This window comes from Diabrotica undecimpunctata, chromosome 2 (genome assembly GCF_040954645.1).
Source record: "Diabrotica undecimpunctata isolate CICGRU chromosome 2, icDiaUnde3, whole genome shotgun sequence".
In the NCBI taxonomy this organism is placed as follows: Eukaryota; Metazoa; Arthropoda; class Insecta; order Coleoptera; family Chrysomelidae; genus Diabrotica; species Diabrotica undecimpunctata.
The window spans coordinates 54,851,380-54,871,737 of NC_092804.1; the positions used below are offsets into that span (position 1 = coordinate 54,851,380).

The window sequence follows — 20,358 nt, forward strand, 5'->3', positions numbered from 1 at the left end:
TGCAATGCCACTGCATGGGTCTGATCATAAATATTCTATTGTCTGCGCGATTAACTATTTCGTGGAAAGGCTCGCCACTCGATTTGAAATAAGCTGTACTATTAATTGAATTATATTTTCGACCACTTTTTGACTGGCAACCTATTATCAATATATTCTCCAAATTTTAAATATATGTACAAATGTGAGTTTGATTAACTATGTTATGTACGTAGTGATCCTGCAGTTGGATCTTAGATTTATAACTATATAGCCAATATTAAATACAGAGAAATATTTCAAACGAAACAGTATAAAATATAAAGTGCATCTGCGGCTTTGAAATGTGTGTGAGTTAATCCAGTCAGCCAATGGAGTAATAATATCGTGAGAAATAAGATGTCGTGGTTCGGTGACGCTTAAGTAATCAAATCAAACTTATATTAAAATTTTAGGTTCAAGATAGCATTGAAAATATTTTGACTGCAAATGGCATGTCAGACGCAGTGGAATGGTTAAAAAGAAAAGAGACTCTAATGTTACTTAACCAAAATAGTATTAGCTGCCAAACAGTTGTAGATGCCACTATGCCAGATGACAAAAAAGGTGATTTTTTTTATAATTTTCAAAAGAAATATATTTTATCTTCTCTACTCTGTTTTTTATTTTGAGAAAATTATTTTATTAAGTATTTATTTTTTACCGATAAAAGTGCACATCCTTCTTCATTTAACAATTCATTACTAATATGATAGCCGTTATAAAGGTTGTAACACTTAGTATAATAGTTTTCATCCTAAAATTTGCACACCGAAACATGTGTAATTTACTACACTGGCAATCAAAAAATAGTTCTGTTGTATGAGATTTTGTAACTAATTTGGGTATCGACTGAACGAGATGAAGATCAGTGTCATTGTATATAGGTGTCCCTCGACTGGTGCATGTCCAGTGAGGAAGCCTCTTAGGAGTCTGGGCTGATTCTTACTTATTTTCCGCAGCACTTCAGCCATATTAGCACATGTCCGTCCAACATAAATTTTACCATATGCGTGACCGGATATATATTCAGAATGAAAGTTATGTTGACTTCGGATCCAGCCTTTTTTCCGGTTGCGGACGATGCTTTTTAGCACTCACACTCTGGACCGAAATATTTGTAGCTAATGCTCTTCTGGCAAGTGTATCGGATCTGTCATTGCCGTATATTCCTCGGTAACCTGGAACGCATACCAGTCTGTCGAATTATTCTCCGGAAATCAGTTTCCAAAAAGATTATTTTAAAATAATGCAACTAGTAAATAAAAAAACAATAAGAATTTGATATTATCAGGCACAAACATCACCCTCAGAATTTTCAACTACAAGCATGAATTTCAAGTCACGGAGGCGCCCGTCAATTTCTTCTTCTTTTTTAAGTGCCATCTCCGCGGGGGAAGTCGGCAATCATCATAGCTATTCGGACTTTTGAGACGGCTGCTCTGAAAAGTTCATTTGATGTACATCCGTACCACTCTCTCAGGTTGCGCAACCATGACATTATACCCCTCCCTATGCTTCTCTTTTTAGATGAAAAAATTGTTTACATACTTGAAAAATACTTTTTTTCCATTTTTGAATATTATATAAGCTCAAGTAACAAATGTTATTGGTACTAGCGCACCCAGTGTTCTTTCAAACTTTCTAAGTCGAGATACAAGTATGTACTTGTAAGACACTACGAGAGCTTCTAGTGTCTTCTTCAAACATCATTTATCGACCCTGTTTTGATGTTGTGCTGGCACACCAAGATTTTCTTTAAAATATTCAAGGCTTTCACGAGAGATGAGAAATTTGTCTCATCTACGTCGACCATTTTTCTACTGTTCTCGTTGTCGTTGTTAAAACTTATAAATGAAACAAACCAGTTGAGTATACAGTTAAGACTAACTTTATTTTGTTCCAAAAATAAACTAATATCTAAATTTTGTTTAGTTGACATCAATGTTTTAACAGGTATGTCTTACGTGTGCACCGAGATTTTATTTAAAACTTTCTAATCTTACACGAGAGATAAGAAGCTACAAGAACTTGTATCTTCTACGACAACCATTTTTCGACTATTTCACTGTTGTGTTTTTACGTGACTTAAAAAGCATAGAAACAATCTTTTCAATAGATAAGTATTTAATGACTATTTTTGTGAGAATTTCAAACAGAAAACAAAAATCCTTTGAGACCAATATCAAAAATATTCAAGCATATAATAATTGGATACAAAAATAAAAATAAATGTTAATTGTACTGAAGTAATAATGTAAAGTAGACTTAAGTAATAATTTATTTTTAGAAATATGTAGAAGAAAAAGTACCACTTCTTTAAGTGCCGGAGATTGCGAACCTCTGAAAAGAAAACTGAGCGAAGTTGTTTCCGAAGGACTTCTGGACTCGGTACTTCCATATTTAGTTCAACAAAACAATTCAAAAAAGAGTTTGGTCTCCATAAAGCTTAACGACAAGGGTGATAGACCTGTAACTTCTCACTCTTCCACTACTACCATACCCCCCAATGAAAAAAACATGGCAAGAAGAAGATCTAGTGATACTATTATTAAATCGCTTCCCGTTATTAAACCCGACTCGGAAGTTGAAATCCATGTGTGCGACGAGCTAAAATCAGCCAAAAAGACATTTTACTGCAATCAAAATTTGCTAATTTCCAAAATGGGTTATTTCGCATCAGTAACCCAAGGTCAGCGTTTGGAAGATATGGATATATCTGTCCACTGCGATATTGGTATTTTTGAATGGCTTATGCAGTGGATCAAGAAAGATACTCTGCCGGAATCGGAATGGCCACAGCTGGAATCTAATTATGTTATTCCTATACTAGTATCAGCAGCTTTTCTTGAAATGGAATCTTTATTAGAAGACTGTTTGTTATTTTGTCATGAACACATGAATGATATTTTAAAAACCAATACAAATCTATCGTGTCTAAATGAATCTGTACTTATCAGGTACGTATTAGATTGTAGTAAACGTTGTTAGTTCTAGGCTTGATCTAATTTCCTTTATTTTTGAAATTGCCAAAAAATATTGCTGTTGGCTGTAAATCCCGACTTTCAAATATATCTAGTAGTTAAGGTTTTGTCTGTTTTTCAATGTGCTTCCAGTAAGTTGTCGTTCCATCGTTGATCGTCTTCCTATTGGCGAAACGTCTCTAGCCGTCCTTACTACTCTATTTGTTGTCTTTTGGCTTATATGATCGTTCCATTCTACTCTTCTGTTTTTTACCCAGTCCTTGGTGTTCTCTATCGTGCATTTCCGATGTATATCTGTACTTATAGCTCTGCCCCATAGTGTCTTACCGTCGATTTTTCCAAGGGTTACGAGCTTTCCGTGGCTAGATAATGTGATGCCTAGATATTTAAACTCCACATGTTCTATTGTCTGACCTTCCAGCTCCAATTTACATCTTAGTAAATTTGCTGTCGTAACCATGCATTTTGTCTTTTTTGGGAAAATTAACATGTTAAATTTTCTGGCGGTTATATTAAATTGATGTAGCATACGTTGTAAATCGTTTTCACTTTGAGAGAGTAGTATTGCGTCGTCTGCATAGCAGATTATTTTAAGTTGCTTTTTTTCCATTTGGTGTCCTTTTTTAGTTCTTACTTTTTTTATTATTTCATCCATAATCAGGTTGAACAATAGAGAACTCAGGGAATCTCCCTGTCTTATCCCATTGCCAGCTTCAATAGGGTCGGTTAGTTCTTCTTCTACCTATACTTTTATTGTGTTGTTTTGGTAGATATTTTCGATCGTTTTGATTATTCCTAGAGGTATCTCTCTTGCGTACAGTAAGTGGATAATGTCTTTTAATTTGACCCGATCAAATGCCTTCGTAAGGTCCACGAAACATAGATATGTCGGTTTGTTGTATTCTAATGATTTCACTTGCACTTGACTTATTATAAATATAGCGTCGGTGCATGATCCTCCCGACCTAAAACCTTGTTGTTCTTCTGTTAGTGTTTTAATTTCATTCAGTTTATTTGTTATCACTTTGGTTGTTAATTTTAGTGTTGTGTATAATAAATTAATTTCTCTGTAATTTTCCGGGTCCGATTTGTCTCCATTTTTGAAGAGAGGTATTAGGATACTTGATCTCCATTCTTGAGGAATTCTGTTTTGTTCTATTATTTTTTGGATTAGTTTTAATAGTTGTTTGGGCAGATCTGGGCATCCGTACTTTAGGAGTTCGTTCGGTATCCTGTCCTCTCCTGGTAATTTTCTATTTTTTAATTTCCTTAATGCTTCCTTTACCTCTTCCTCCTCAATATTTATTTTTTCGTTTGTCGTCACCTCTAGTGTTGGTGGTTCATTATCGTCACCTTTAGCAAATAGAAATCGAAAGTAGTCTACCCGTGTTTCCTTCTGAATGTGTTTCGTTTTTATTAGTTCGTTCATTTCTTTTCTTTGTCCTCTGATCATTCTCCATATTTCTTTTTGTGTTCCGTAGAAATCGTGTTCCATCTGTTTTGAGAAACTCTGCCAGTGTTCCTTTTTTATTTGTCTAACTAAAGTATTCGTTTCATTTCTGATTCGTTTATAGTGGTATGCCTGTTGTGCTTGTTGTGTTCTGTATTGTAAAAAGGCTTTCTTCTTTTCTTCGCATTTTGTCTTCACTTCGTCTCTAAACCATGGTGTTTTCTTTTATGATATGTTAGTGTTCGTTACTTTCCTCTCTCCAAGTGATTCTGTTGCTACGTTAATTATGTTATGTGGATTCCGTATTTAGTCCTTCGACTTTGATTTTTGTTTGTGTTGGCGCCGCTTTCTTGGGTGGGAAGTATTTCAGGATGATTCTTATTTTACATAATACTATGCTATGGTCGCTACCTACATCTACTGAGTTGAGGTATCTTACGTCGATTATTTTCGATGGATGTATATATCTTTTGGTTATAACATAATCTATCATAGATCTTTGTCCACGGGTGATATTAAATGTATATTTGTGTTGGTCTTTGTGGTCAAAAAATGTGTTGTTTATTCTTAGTTCGTTATTCGTGCAGAAGTTGATCATCAGTTCTCTATTTTCGTTTTTAACATTCTCGTTGTGTTTTTGTTTAATGCCGAGTATTACTTGATTGCCTATTCGAGCGTTAAAATCCCCCAATATTATCATCTTCCCTCTGACTTGATCTACTAATTTGGTTCCCTTACCGTTAATTACTTCTTCCCCACTATTACATCGTTATTATATGTAAAGGTTTAATTTTATGAATAAATCTCTCACTTATTAGTTCTCATGATGTTATTTATGTGTCTTCTCAACATTTTACGCATAAAAATGGGTACTTTTTTTCGATCTTTTTTTTCTGGAACTCTAGTTTACAAAACTGTAATATAACTTTGCACTTTGTAGCGAAGATTCAATATCGTAATTAATTTTCATATTTTCAGATAAGCAATAGAATATGTGTTTATTTTATTTTTATGTGGTTACCTTTCAGACTAGCTGCAATGTATACCAATGTCGAAGTGGAAGCTATTAAAGACAAGAAAGATAAGATACAGGCTCGACTGTTTACAAAATTAATACAGTCTCTAGCGGAACCAGAACCCGAAAGTGTTAGGGGACACTGGTGTTCTCTGGCAAAAGTGTTTCGTTGTGAAAAATGTCAGCTGCTAATTACACCAGATGTGGCATCCAAAATTCCATGCGTTCCACCTTGCATGCGACTTCAACCAGATGGGAGTATTATTAGTTTACATATAAGGTAAACAAAATTTACTTATCCATAGTTGAGACATTATTCTTTAGACAGACTATTTTTTTTAATCCGTATCTATATTATTTATGCATAATACGAGTATGTTGAAACTTCTGATCTAGTTCTATAATGAATTTACTAGCATATTCCTGAGACTCCGAGTTAGTAAACATTGCTATAATTATATATATATATATATATATATATATATATATATATATATATATATATATATATATATATATATATATATAAGATATATATACACACTCCGCCAAAAAAGTATCGCATCAACTATGAAACTGCAAATTTTGTATTAAAAATAATTTAAAACATGGATTTTTTACTGTTGTTTTTTTTGTCTTTTAATTACGTAACAAGTATTAAAAGAAAAATGCAGAATGTACAAAAAACAAAGGTTTTATTTAATTTTTTTCATAAGTAAGCGCACAAACAGCATTGAATAAAAAAAATATCAAAATCAAAAGTAATGATAATTTAGTAAGACGTATTGCCTCCTCTAGCTCTTATAACATCTAGATGTTATAACAATGTTGTGGCATAAGTACTTCCAATTAAGGGAACGACGGGTAATTACGAACACTTAAGGAAAATAATTGTTTATTTGAAATATAAAAATGTTGAAAACTCGGAAACCACTACAAAGTGGCTAACAGTAATACAGCTGTTAATTTTTGTTATTGGATAGTCAAAAATAAAAATTTTAATAATAAAAAAACTCAATTAAAAATTTTCACGAAATGTTCGCTGTTACCCGGGTAATAATAAACATGAGAAGGGTAATGAATAACAGTATTACCTATTAACAAAAATCACATTTATAGTTGTCCGGTGTGTCCGAGCCGCTGCATAATTTATGCACCCATCCACCACATATAATGCAACGGAACCAAAGTTCGCTTTTCCCAAACTCACCATAAATTAAACAAGATTCTCCTTCATTACAATCGTCGGTATTAATATCGTCATTGTCATCAGATTCATCATCTTTATATGATGTCGAATCTTCCTCTTCGCTTGAAGATTGTAGTACTTTTCTCTTTGCAGTTTTATTTTTCTTTTTTAAAAATTTTTGTTTTTCAATTTCTTTTTCCATTTTTTGTTTCCTTCTAAGCTCCTTTTGTTCGAGTTCTAATTTCAAACGCGTTGAGGTTAATATTTCGGATCATTGTTTTTTTCTTCCACCCTTCTTCGGAACAGATATCTTTTGTTTTTCTTTCGGTAAAGGCAAGATATCGCTGAATGAAACATTTTCGGTATTTTCACATATCTGGTTTTCTTTGGAAGGGCCTGGTTGGGGTTCCAGTAAATCTTCTTGAATAGTTTGTGAAAGACCTTCTTGGCTATTATTTTGTTGAGTTTGATTATCGTTTGAACTGTAAAAGTCTTCTTCATTAAATGTATTTCGGTTGAATGGAAAAATTCCGGTCTTCTCAAAACCGTTTGCAGCTTTGTCTATGCTTGCAACTCTAGTATACGCCTTTGAGAATAAAGTGCTTATGTGGCACATTTCAATTTTCTCATAGGGTTGAGATTTTAAAAACGAATCACATTCAACGTCATATGCTCGCTTCAATGATGAGAAAAAGCTAACGTCTAGTGGTTGCAGACGATACGAGGTATGTGGAGGTATTGACAGCATAATGATACCATTTTCTTTGCAAAAATTATAAATTGCAATAGAGCAATGACTGGAGTGATTGTCTAGCACCAGTAAAATGGGATCATCTCTTGTAGGTTTATTGGTTTTCGCAAAATGTTGAATCCAAAACAGGAACACTTCTTCGTTCATCCAACCGCTTTTTGAACAGGAGTACAAAGAACCTGGAGGCCCATCCTTTTCTAAAGCAGGATTTCTTCTCAGTCTTGGATAAATGAATAGTGGAGGTGTAAAAGATCCGCTGGCACTCATACAACAGCATACCGTCACGTTCTTGCCTCTTTCTCCACTTGTAACGGCTCCAACTTGTTTTTGGCCTCTAGGTCCAATGATCCGATTAGGTCTATTTAAGTTTGTAATGCCAGTCTCATCGACATTAAATATTCGAGTAGGTGGAAACTTGTATTCATCGTACAGCTTACCCAAATTGTCATAAAACCTTGAGACTTGATCCTTATTGAAACCTTAAATGCGATTAAGACTTGTTGCTTCAGGTTTACGGAAACAACTCAGGATGCCTTGACATGAATCCATATAACCAGTTTTTACCTGCTTCTTGTTTTTCTCTGTTGAAACTATGTTTTAAGTTTAATTTCTCTGCATAGGCGAAGGCCTCTTTTCGCAACTGAATTGGGGTTAATCCATAAAATATTTTAGATAACGTTAGTAAATGACGACTCATTTCTTCTTCCTGTTCATTTGAAAAGAGAGTGTTTGCACCCAGCCTGCCTTTGTAAAAGCCTCTAGAGACTCTGTTTTGTAATGTTGTAACAGGTATATTAAATTGGCGTGCAGCTTCCCTTAGGCCATAACGTCTTTCTTCAATTGCCTTTAGAGCAGCTTTCATTTGATCATCAGTCCATGAAAATTTGTTGATACTTCGTTTCCCTTTAAAAGGCATCTGAAAAAGATACAAATTGTTAAATAAGCAAAAGAAAAGCAAAAATGTAAAGAATCTAAGCCAAATTATTAAAGGAGTAAACGCGAACACTTGGCGGGTAATCGCGAACATCTGTTCGTGATTACCCGATTTGGAAATGAATATGAAGAAACGAAACAATCATATATAAATGCATTTAACTTCTCCGTAATAGGACAATTTTATAGGTTAAATAATAGTAAGTTAACTAACTCTAACAATTTAAATGAAACCATGTGTGTTTAGGTACATACCTTATTTTCTGAATTGCTAAAATTGTAGTGCAAGCACCAAAAACAAATCAATCGCTGTAAAAAAAATCACAAATACGGGGCAACTGTGTATCTATGCCACCACGTGCAGACTAGTAGGAAGCACGAAATGAAGTTTACAACGGAATGATACAGATGACGTACGCATGTATTCTGTGATGTTCGCAATCACCCGCTGTTCGCTATTACCCGTCGTTCCCCTAATCTTCTTAGATAATCTTGATCCATATTATCCCATTCTACGGTTAACAACCGTTGCAGGTCCTGAAGATTAACTGGCGTCACATTACCAGATCTCACCCTTCTGTAAAGATGTTTCCAAACATGTTCTATTGGATTTAAGTTGTAGTATTTGCATTTTCCTTGATATATATTTTGAAATCCCCTCGTATGTGTATTAAATTGAAATCCCCTCATATATGTATTAAAATAACGAAGAATGTTTTCCATGTTTCTCTGTTCCTATCGTACGAGATAAAACTCAAATAGTATTTCGTTCTTTTTACGTCGCCGAGTAAAATAAACCATTTTTAGAGTTGTTTATATTTCCTTGGTATTTTCTTTGATTAAAACCGCTCGAAATATGCGTTTCAAATAAACATCCATTTAGATCGCTGAGAAGTTTTTGCCGGAAATATAATTGTTGACTCTCGGTAAGACCGGCCGCTGATTAAGGCGTGTTTAGTTTTATTGGAGTCGGAATTTTCCTTCTAATTCGTAATGGTTTTTCCTTAGTTTTTTTTTGTTATCAGAGATAGGTAAGTTTAGTAGTATTGTGGCAGTTAATAGTGCAGTTCCAGTTTTAAGTGAGGTTGAAAGATTTGGTGAAAGGGAACAGTCGTTATGTAGTTTTGTGAAAAGCCGGCAAATTATTCGAAAAAGTGATTTTTACTCAAAGTAAAGTGTCAACTCTGAACGAGTAATCACTGTTTTTTTTGTTGTGTGTTATATCTCATATGAGAGATTTGAAATGGCGTTTTACAACAGTTTTTGAAGATAACCTCATGTTGCCATTGTGCTGTACCTGTTCAAGTCTTTAAAGGAGACCAGTTTTCAAGGTTTGTGTTCCAGCCAGTGCTAGCTTCCACCCTCATCTTCTTATCCCTGGTCGTCATCCCTGATCTACCTCCAGAAATTTTAATAGATCCAGTTTCCGACCTCAGAAAATATGTTAAGTAAAGAAATTTAGTGCAACCAAGGTAACTTTTTTGTTTTAAACTTTCAAAAAAAATAAATAAACATTAAAATAATAATTGCTTTCATAATTTAAATAATAAATAATATAAATAAAAGGTTTTGATATTTAATATTGTAAATCTTAGGGTGTTGCTATGCTGTCATTTTAATTGTTCTCTGTTATAAAATTCGATGTTGACATGACAGCTAGATTCATATTTTTGTGACATTAGCTTGTTTTGTTTTTAGAAAAGGTTAATCATTATGAATAGTTTTATTTAAAAAGACAATTTTTACTTGTAATAATTTTTTATTAGCCACAGTTTATAGCCCAGTGGCATTTGTTAGTTTTGTAACAACAGAGTTTGTAAACGAATAGGACAATTATGTAACTTTTTTCTTCTTTATTATTTTGGTATGAATCTCTGTAACTATTAATATAGTGTTTTTTGTGCCATCTGTATTTTTGTAACTGTTTGTGGTGACACAACAATAAATGTTTGATTTATTTCTCTAAATCATTTTTGTCTTTTTATTTTAGAAAAGTCTCCTAACCATTTTTGTATTTCTAATAATTATTTCAATAGTTACAACTACTTGTTGTAATCGTTATAATTTGGCACTTCGAAGCGGCGTCCATTTTAAATTGCTAGAGGTCCTTCCTGTTGTTTTGTTTGTCCATTTGTTCCAGGAGATTTATGTAAGTACTTCTTTGTTTCATTTTTGTAGTTGCCCCAATCCGACCCCTTGCCATTCAACTTATCCACGACCCCAGCTCTCCAAACAAATCCTGAGTGCCGTTCGCACAGTATCGTTTATTTTGCTTGCCCTATATCCACCCCAGTAACTTCTGTCCCAATTTTCAAACCTCTATAATTATACCCTATGTGGTAGGCTAAATATCTACGTTACAAAGTCCGGGCTGTGCGCTGGCCAATTCAAAACTTGTAAATTTACCTCTTGAAGGTACTCGGTAACGATTCTTGCGACGTGTGGGCGTGCATTGTCATGCATTAAAACAAAGTCATTACCAATAAATGGGGCGTAAAGAACAACATGCATCTACAAAATTTCTCTAATGTACCTATCAGCAGTTAAGGATCCTCCATCTAGCTGTACCAATTCGGTTTGACCCCTAAGAGATATTCTGCCACAGAGCATAATAGATCCTCCTCCAAAGTTTGTCGCCGGTCTTAGGTTGCATTGAAAATAACGCTCGCCATCTCGTCTACAAACTGGTATTCTTCGATCCGAAGTGTATAAACAAAATCTTGACTCATCCGTAAAGAGTATGTTACCCCAGTCGTCGATATTCCAGTTTACATGCACTCTTGCAAATGTTAGACGTGCTATACGGTGTTCCCTTGTAAGTCTCGGGGCAGTGGCAAGTGGCAGCTACTCTTGCCCTAATTCCAGACTGTCTTAAGATATGCCTAAGAGTATCTGAAGACACACGTACATTTCGAGTCTCGACTAAGTCATGTTGAAGTTGACTTGCAGTCACATGTCTTCGACGCAAAAAGCCTGAAGGACTAAAAATCTATTGTCCACATGCGTAGTTGCTCTTGGCCGACCTGTTACAGCTCGTCTTTCAGACGAGTCTCATAAGTAAGATAAAGACTGATAATATAAAAACCAGACAAAATAGCAATTAACATTTTTTTTCTTAAACAGTAAGCTGTATTTACAAATTTCTTTTTAATATTTATTCTAGCCTTAATATTCTTAAGGACCAGAAAGAAATAATTTAAATTAACCAAATGCTGTCAGAAATATTTGTAATTTTATAAGTTATGCGATACTTTTTTGGCGGAGTATATATATATATATATATATATATATATATATATATATATATATATATATAAATTAAACTTAAAAAACTAAGATTGATATTACAAAAACAATATTAAACTCACCAGGCTTGCGGGTTGAACCGCGTCGATTTTCACAGGGCCGAGCATTCGACATCCTCTCTAATGTCTTCTTTAGGGATTTCAGGGTCTCAGTCTCGTAGCCCTCAGACACTACACTGTTCACTGCACGACACTGTATAGCGACTACAATCGACCTAATTTTCGTTTCCATCCTGATTTGCAGATTGGTAGCTCTTCCCAAGTCCGCTAAGCATTATTCTTGAGAATAATTTTGTTAATTTTTAGGCAGCTCTTGAAGTTTCCCTTTTATTTGGTCTATTCTAATCCCATAAGTATAGGAAAATAATGGTCCATGCCTACAGAGCTTCTAATGTACATATAAGGCCTAACATGAAAGAATGTGTAGTCTGATACATCCAGAAGACTGTTTGTGACAGTTATTTTTAGACACGCAACTACTGTGCAAGTTTGTGTACTCTAAAATATGCCCTTACTTCCGTATTGTTATTTTCTTGAGCCTGCCCGGCTCAAGGTCTATCACCACGTTAAGATGAAACAGCACGATAAGGCAACAATTTATTATTTTTAGATAGTTTAAAATTTTTCTGATAAGAAATAAATTTAATATGCTTTCAGAGATCCAAATTGGGATATCAACACTTACATAATTAGACTATTTAAGACTTTAAAATCATGGCGGAGAGTCTATTGGAGATTATGGGGTGATGCGCATTTTCTTTTCTGCTCTACTTGCCAACGCTATTTCCCGTCAAATCAGATTGGCTGGTGTCGCTATCATCCAGATACTCCACAGTTCTTTACTCTAGATGCACAAAGAGCTCCGCTGCCCATAGGACGATTTCCTTGTTGCGGAGAAAGGGCGTACAGATTTCAGCTGCTCGAAAACTTCAACGGATGTCACTTTAGACAACATACAGTGAGGAATCTTTTCATAAAAAATCAACTGATCCAATGTACTAAAAATTATTTTAAAAACTTTATTTTAGGTTCTTGCAGAAGATGTCAAAGACGCATCAATATTTTCTATGTTAGAAACGTATAGGCACTTAATTGAAGAAGAACCACCCCAGCTGCTATTTCCTGAAAAATTGACTAGACTTGTAGCAAGAGGTAAGTTTTTTTTATTACTATCTATAGTCCAGTCGTCAGAGATTTGACTCCTAAAAATCATACGAACAAGCTGAATTTTGCGGAGAATATAAATTTTGGGACTCTAAAAAAGATGCAAAAAAGTTTAGCACTTTTATCCCTGGGCTTCCCCTTAAAACCCTCCTCATAGAGGAAGAAAATCTCAAAAAAATCGATTTACCAAGAACCTGTAGGCCGTAGAAAAAAATGTTTCAAATAAAAAATGTAGCTGAGATAATTTTAAACAAGAATGTTTATTAGCATTTTTTATGTAGAATGAACCGTTCTCTTAGAAACAACGATTGAAGCGACTGGCGATTTTGAATGTTGGCTGCGAGCGCGAAATCAATGTAGAGTAAAACGTGTATTAAGTGCATTAAAAATTCGATATCTTTTGATCAGAGTGTCCTATCGACAAAAATCAAAATGCGTTTCAAAGGTGAAGTGTGCAGTTTTCTTCTGAAATTTTTGTATTTTGCCGCAACTGAAGTTAGTTGCTATAAATTCGTTCAATATACAAACGTTGCGCGATTTTTGGTATTTTTTACAATTCTCGTGAGATCAATAATATTTATCACTTTAATTGACCGGTCATAGTGAAATTTCGATTATTAAAGAGAAATATTCAAAGCCTATATCATGAAATTTGAATTTTGAGTTGTGGCAACAAATATGAGGCATTTGAAATATGACTAAAAACGCAGAATTTAAACTTTTACATTACAAACGATCGCACGTCACGGGAAATGCCTTCAAGAAGATACTTTTGAGTGTAATTTGTAGCAGAAATTAGTAGTTTTGAAAAACTTACTTCAAATGGCCCACATTTGCTGCCAAAACTCAAAACTAAAATTTTATGTTATAGGTTTTAAAGATTAGGCTCTAGTTATTGGGTACAAAAGCTACACTCTTTACCTTTAAAAATGCATCTTGATTTTTGTCGATGAGACGCTCGGATCAAAAGATATCGAATTTTTACCGTTGAGCTGATACAAATTTTATTGAACATGGATTTCGCGCGTAACTGACATTAAAAATTGACGATCGCTTCAAGCGTTGTTTCTGAGAGAACGGTTCATTCTACCCAAAAAATGCTATAAACATTTTTGTTCAAAATTATCTTAGCTAAAGTTTTTATTAAAAATATTTTTTCCTATGGCGTACAGATTTTTGGTAAATTGATTTATATCCGTTATTCTTCCCCCTCTACTACATTTTCACGTTAAGTTACATCTATATCTATACAGGGTATACAATGTTCTTCAAGAATTAAAATAATATCTACAAATAACTCTTAAGAGAAATAATGAAACAACTTAATGAAATACCATGACTGCAACATCGATTTTATTCAAATATTTTTATCAAAAAACAGTTATCTTATAAGTATATTTTTGTAAATTTATTTAGAGAAATTTATTCAAAAATTACTTGCTTGAAAGAGATATTAGATATATTTATTTACAATTTTTTTTTTAAAGCTAGAGTTAAATTTCATCAAATCATCACTCTATATAAAATAATGTAAATATCCCTTTATTTCCCGCTTTAGTCTTGAGGGAGTGTATTGATCTTCGTGATATTGTGTGTGGTCCATTTCCATAGATCTTTGTCTCTCGTAATTCCTTTTAATTCAGAATCTTATGATTTGATCAATCCTTCTTGTTGGAAAACTTTGTCGTGCTTTTTAGCTTTCTGATTTTCCTTGAATGATGAATCTCTCCATATTATATGTGTCTGATCTCATATGTCCAAAGTATGTTAATTATTGTAGTTGAACGTTGCTGAGGAGTCTTTCACTGATTTTTACTCCTCGTTGTAGGTCGGTCCACAGAATTCGTAACATTTTTCTCCAACAGAACATTTCAGTGCCATCTATCTTTCTTCTTTTCGATTGTCTCAGTGTCCAAGATTCGCATCTGTATGTTTTTATTGGGAATATTAAAGAGTTGACCAATCTCATTTTCAGGGTTATTGAAACTTGTCACTTATGGACACTCCTGTGTCCTTGTGTTTTTTATAAATGGTCCCAGATACAAGTAGGAGTTTACACAGAAAACCGGTCAATGGTGGTTATATGTGGATGGTTGTTAAATTCCCTATCGACATTGACGATGCAGAGCTTAACATAAAAATCATCCTAACCAATACGGCATACTTTGCTATGAGCCCGATATTTAAATAAAGAGACGTACATTAAAGAAGTAAGATACGAATCTACAAGATCATAATCCGACCTATAGTAAGCTATGCTATGTAAAACTTGGGTGTTGACTCAAAAATCCGTAAACCGCATAGACATCTTTGAAAGAAACGCACTGAGACAAATACTAGGCCCTATAAATGAGAACAGCAGGTGGCGAATCAGATACAATTATGAAATATATATATAATATATATATATATATATATATATATATATATATATATATATATATATATATAGAAATGTTTCTTCAACGTCGATATTCCCAAAAAAAAATCTTTATTTCGAAAATAAAAAGTTACAATTTTTGAGAAATTCTACAAACTACTACATTTAATGATTTTAAACTTGACTATTGAAACATAATTACAATAATAATAAAAATATTGATTTCTTCCTATTTATAACGTCGGATATCGGAATCTGCTGATTCTTAATAGTAAGGGAGCTTATGGCTACATTTCTCCTCCCTCCATTGGTTGGGACTTCGTCCTCGAAGTTTTGGTTACTTCGGCTATCAGCTCGTCTAGTATCTGGATCTGGGCAGGATGCAATTTTTCTCCAAATAGGATTTTGGAAATTCGTTTTCTTTTCCTAATTAGGAAGATTATTAGGAAAGCTAAAATAGTTAAAAATATTATAACAGAAGTGGTGCTCAGTCCTATGGATAATCGGGGTAGTACTTCTATGGTATCTATTGGTTGAATTTGGCCATGTGTCTCTGGGATTGTTAATTTTTCGATTTTCATCTCATGGTTTGGTATTAATTTTATTGGAACAATTTTTGGAATGGAAATGTCTTGAGACGTCTTTTTATTAAATTGGATACCTTCAATCATTATTGGTACATCTGTCGTCAAGAGGCTGGTTGAATTAATTTCTATCTGCTGGATTCTCATTGGGTGAACTATTCCTAGCAATATGACTTTGCTGGTTTCTTGGAAAAAGTTCTCTGTGATTAATGTTTTTGTGCAATTATCTACATTGGGTATGTTACATTTGGATTGTACATAGTTGGAACAAACTATGTTATCGCCTTGTCCTATACAAGTGTTGAACCATTTATTATTTGTATAGTAGCTTGCAGGTGGCAGAATCATAACATGATCTTTGTTTGGAATGGGATAGATTTTATAGGTAGTGTAAGGAGTTTCATGGAGTATAGGGATTTTAATTATTATGAGCATTGTATTTGAAGTTACACAAACTAAAGTTTTTGTTGACTCTATAAGTTCGTAAGGGTGTTCATTACTATTGGGAATTGAATTTCTGGGATAAATTTTGAGAAGGTTCTCTTTAAGGTCTATTATTTCCTTTAAAGTGAATAATTCTATATTAGAGATATTAAGTTCAGATAAAGTAATGGTTCTTATAAGTTTCATTAGAAATTCGTTTATATTTTGGAGATTTATTATCTCATTGTGTAGAATGATATAGCTGTCAAAATCAGCTGATAATTTGTTGAGTGCAGATATGAGAATTGAATTATCAGAATTCAGTTTTTCTAAAAGTTTATCGAATCTCGTGTTAAAAGAGTTTCCATAAGATATTTGGTTATTAAATTTTTTTATGATTTCGTTTTGTTTATTTTCTAAAGAGATTATGTGTGATTTTAACAAGTCTAAGTCAGAGTCGTCTGGATTTCCAGTCACGTATTTGATGGCTGTACCTAGAAAATTAAAAAGTCCGCGTTTCTGTTTTCGCGTAATCTTGTGTAGATCGTCTTTTGTTTGTTCTTGTATGTGGGTGTATTGGGAGTACAGTAGCGAGAGAGGTGCATTTTTGAAGTGATCTTTGAAATAGCTTGTCGGACTAGCGTCAATACTGTCGGATAATTTGTCTAGTGGAATGTGAAGAAAATGTCTGTGATAGTGGGAGATTTCTCTTGATTTGCCTATCTCTTCAGCATAGTAACCATTATTCGGAATCTCCTGAATATTGAGTGGATGGACCAGGGCGAGGATTGTCCTGTGAAAAATTTGGGTCTTGAGTAGGTTTATCTACATGTTTTCGTATTCGTTTTACATATTTAAGGTGAGTGCTTGTTAAATTTTGTTTATCTGTTTTACCGATTATTTTTGTTTTGTCTTGCGTTTCTGGATGAATAGTGGAGAAAGGGGCTTGTAATTTGGACTTCTGTTTTTTCTTAGAAACATATAGGGATTTTGTAAGGTCTATTTCCGGAATATCTTCGGCATTTTCGTTTTGTCTATCTAAAAGTTGTTGTCTTTTTTGTTTTTGTTTATTATATAGTTCTGCAATAAAGGGTTGGAGTTCTTCTTTATGTCTTTGATTATATGTTTCGTATATCGGAAGATCAAAGTCGAAATGTATTTCTTCTGCATAGGGTCCGTACAGAATTGAGAACGGGGAATAATCTGTGGAACTGTGGATTGATTGGTTGTAAATAAGAATGGCGTGTGTTAGAATGTCATCTAACGAATCATTTGGATTTTGGGCTTGTAAGGTCCTAAGTTTTTCAATAAGAGTTGAATGAAAGCGCTCTACAGGAGAGTTTGAGGAAGAATTGTTTACTGTTGTAAAATGTATTTCGATTTTGTGGATATTTAGGAATTCTTTAATGACTGCGGAATTAAATTCGGTGCCGCTGTCGCATACAATCTTTTTTGGATAATTGTGGTGCGAAAAGTAGTGTCTTAATTTATTTAGTATGGAAATGGAGGTTTTGTCGGTGAGCTTATAGCATTGACCGTATTTGGAAAAAGAATCTATTATTGTGAGATACAGGTTTTTATTGCAGTGGAATAGATCGATATGTAATATATCAAAAGGTTTTTGACCTAACAACGGTCCTAATTGGGGAAGTTTATAAGGGCGTCGTTCGTATTTATTTTTTAGGCAAATTTCGCATTTATTGATAAAATTAGAAATAGTTGTCTGCATTGAGGGCCAGTAAAATTTTTGTTTTAAATGTTTGTAGGTTTCAATTATTCCGTTGTGATTTTCTACGTGATATTTCTTTATGCATTCTATTTGTTGGTTTTCTTCTTCTATGTCCTGAAGTAGTATATTGCAAAATATTGCTTTGACTGTGGAATTTATTTTTTCTTTAAAATAGTTACAGATAAAAGGTCTAAATTCGTGGGGGATTGTTATTGCAAATTTTTGATTTGGTCTAAGGATATTTTGGAAGGTATTTGCTATTTCTGTTTTCCAATTATTTGTCAAAGTGACAGTGTAACGGTGTTTGTTAAAAATTCTTTTGTATTTAATTTCAAAATTATTTGACTCTGGTTTAAAAATAATTTGGTTTGAGGATAAATTAATTGGTTCAGGTGAAATCTCTATTCCAGTGATAGGGTTCTCAGCTGATGTATGTTGTGTGTTAGTACTGTTTTGTAAGTTGTCAAAATCGGCAAGGAAATCGTCTATGTCGAAATTGTCGGGTGGTTCAGCACATTCTGAATTCGGGGGTTCAGCACATTCTGAACTCGAGCTTAGGGCATTTATTTGGACTCGGCTAAGAGCATCAGCGACTTGATTCTCTTTGCCTTTTTTATATTTAACTTCAAAATCATATTCTTCTAGTTTAAGTCTCCATCGGGCTAATCTAGAAGTGGGGTCTTTAATTTTGTAGATCCATACGAGAGGATTGTGATCTGTTTCTACAGTGAATTTTTGGTTGTATAAATACATACGGAAGTGTTTACAAGAATCTAGTATGGCTAAAAGTTCTTTTTCAATAGTGGAGTAGTTTCGTTCTGCGGAATTTAGAGTTCGAGAATAGTAGGCAATATGGTGATTATTTTGAGATAATACTTATCCTATAGCTATATTAGAGGCGTCTGTAGTCAGTACAAAAGGCTTTTCGAAGTCTGGATATTGTAGGACTGGAGAATTAGTTAACAATTGTTTGCATTTTGCAAAACATTCTAAATAATTTGGATTTGTGGGGTCGATAGTTGCTCCTTTTCGAGTACATCTCGAAAATGGGGATGTTATTTTTGCAAAGTTGGGTATGAATCTTCGGTAGTAACCGATTAAACCAAGAAATGATTTAATTTATTTTACTGTTTTTGGTAGAGGATATTTTTGTATAGCTTCGATTTTTTGCTGGGTTAGGTTTGATTCCTTCGGTTGTCACTACGTGACCGAAGAAAGAAACTTCTTTCGTGAGAAACTCGGATTTGTCTAACTGAATTTTTAAATTATTTTTCCTGAAAGTGTCAAAAATAGTCGCAATATGAACTAAGTGTTCTTGCAGTGACTTGGAAAAAATAATGACATCGTCCATGTAGACGTAGCAAAACTTATGAATAAAGGGCCTAAGAATATTGTCCATTAACCTTTCGAATGTTGCTGGGCTATTCTTTAAACCAAAGGGCATACGTAAAAATTCAAAGTGACCATGCGGAACTGAAAAGGCTGTTTTCCGAATAGAATCCGGATGAACTTCAATCTGATGGTAACCTTGAGCTAAATCTAATGTTGTGAAATAACTGGCTTTTCCTAAGTTATTCAGTATCTCATCTATCTATTATTATTATTATTATTATCTTATCCCAAACATAAGAGATTGGGTGGACTGTGGCCACAGGCGACTGGATTATTTCCTGACGCAGGTGCTCACAGGACACGGGTGTTTTAGGGCCTACCTCTATAGGATCGGAAAGGCTGATACAGATGAATGCCTATACTGTGGATACTCGGACACTGTGACACATACGATGTTAGATTGCAGCAGATGGATAGTGGAAAGGAACAGAATGGAGAGAGAGACAGGTGTGAATTTTGTTACAGTGAGAGAAATGATTGAGAGAATGATTGAAAATAAATTAGTTTGGACTAATATACACAGCTATATCCGTGCAGTAATCAAGAAAAAGGAAGAGGAAGAAAGACTGCTAAACCAACGCTAAAGGTAAGAGTGAATGATGCTGAAAGGTGAAGCTAGAAAAGTGGGTCACACTGTGTGAGTTGGAATGCGTGAGTCAGACTGTGGGGAAGGAGGAAATGCCCATCTGGAAATAATGCCGAACTAGGAGCGATGAGTGTCTTCTACGCGCTACCTGGAACGAGACAGGGAACCTCCTTGCTGATGAATAGAGTGTGGATGTGTATGAATGGAGAATGAATGAATAAAGGTAGTGAATCGGAAGTGATGCCGGCCTTACAGCGGCCATTCCGCTTCCGGATCGCTGGATGACAGAGGAGGGTCTGGTTTAGCAGGTAGGCGTTCGGCGTAGACTCGGCGACGAGAGGGCATTTTAAAGTACCTCGGGAACTATCGCCGGGAGTACGAAGAACGAATCCTGCACTAAAGTTAGTCAGGCGGCGCCCTGGACTAAGATGTCTTTTGAAGATTCCAGACCCCCC

The 20,358-nt window shown here is 34.3% G+C and overlaps 1 protein-coding gene across 1 annotated transcript in view; it reads left to right on the plus strand.

The window, feature by feature from the left end:
* The window catches only part of LOC140434554 (SANT and BTB domain regulator of class switch recombination), a 90,710-nt gene that overhangs the window by 15,721 nt on the left and 54,631 nt on the right, over nt 1-20,358 (plus strand). Inside the window, exons 2-6 of the mRNA XM_072522903.1 lie at nt 435-585; nt 2,309-2,978; nt 5,481-5,747; nt 12,303-12,603; nt 12,674-12,797. Of these exons, the coding sequence (XP_072379004.1) occupies nt 435-585; nt 2,309-2,978; nt 5,481-5,747; nt 12,303-12,603; nt 12,674-12,797 (1,513 nt within the window). The remainder of the gene's footprint in view (nt 1-434; nt 586-2,308; nt 2,979-5,480; nt 5,748-12,302; nt 12,604-12,673; nt 12,798-20,358) is intronic.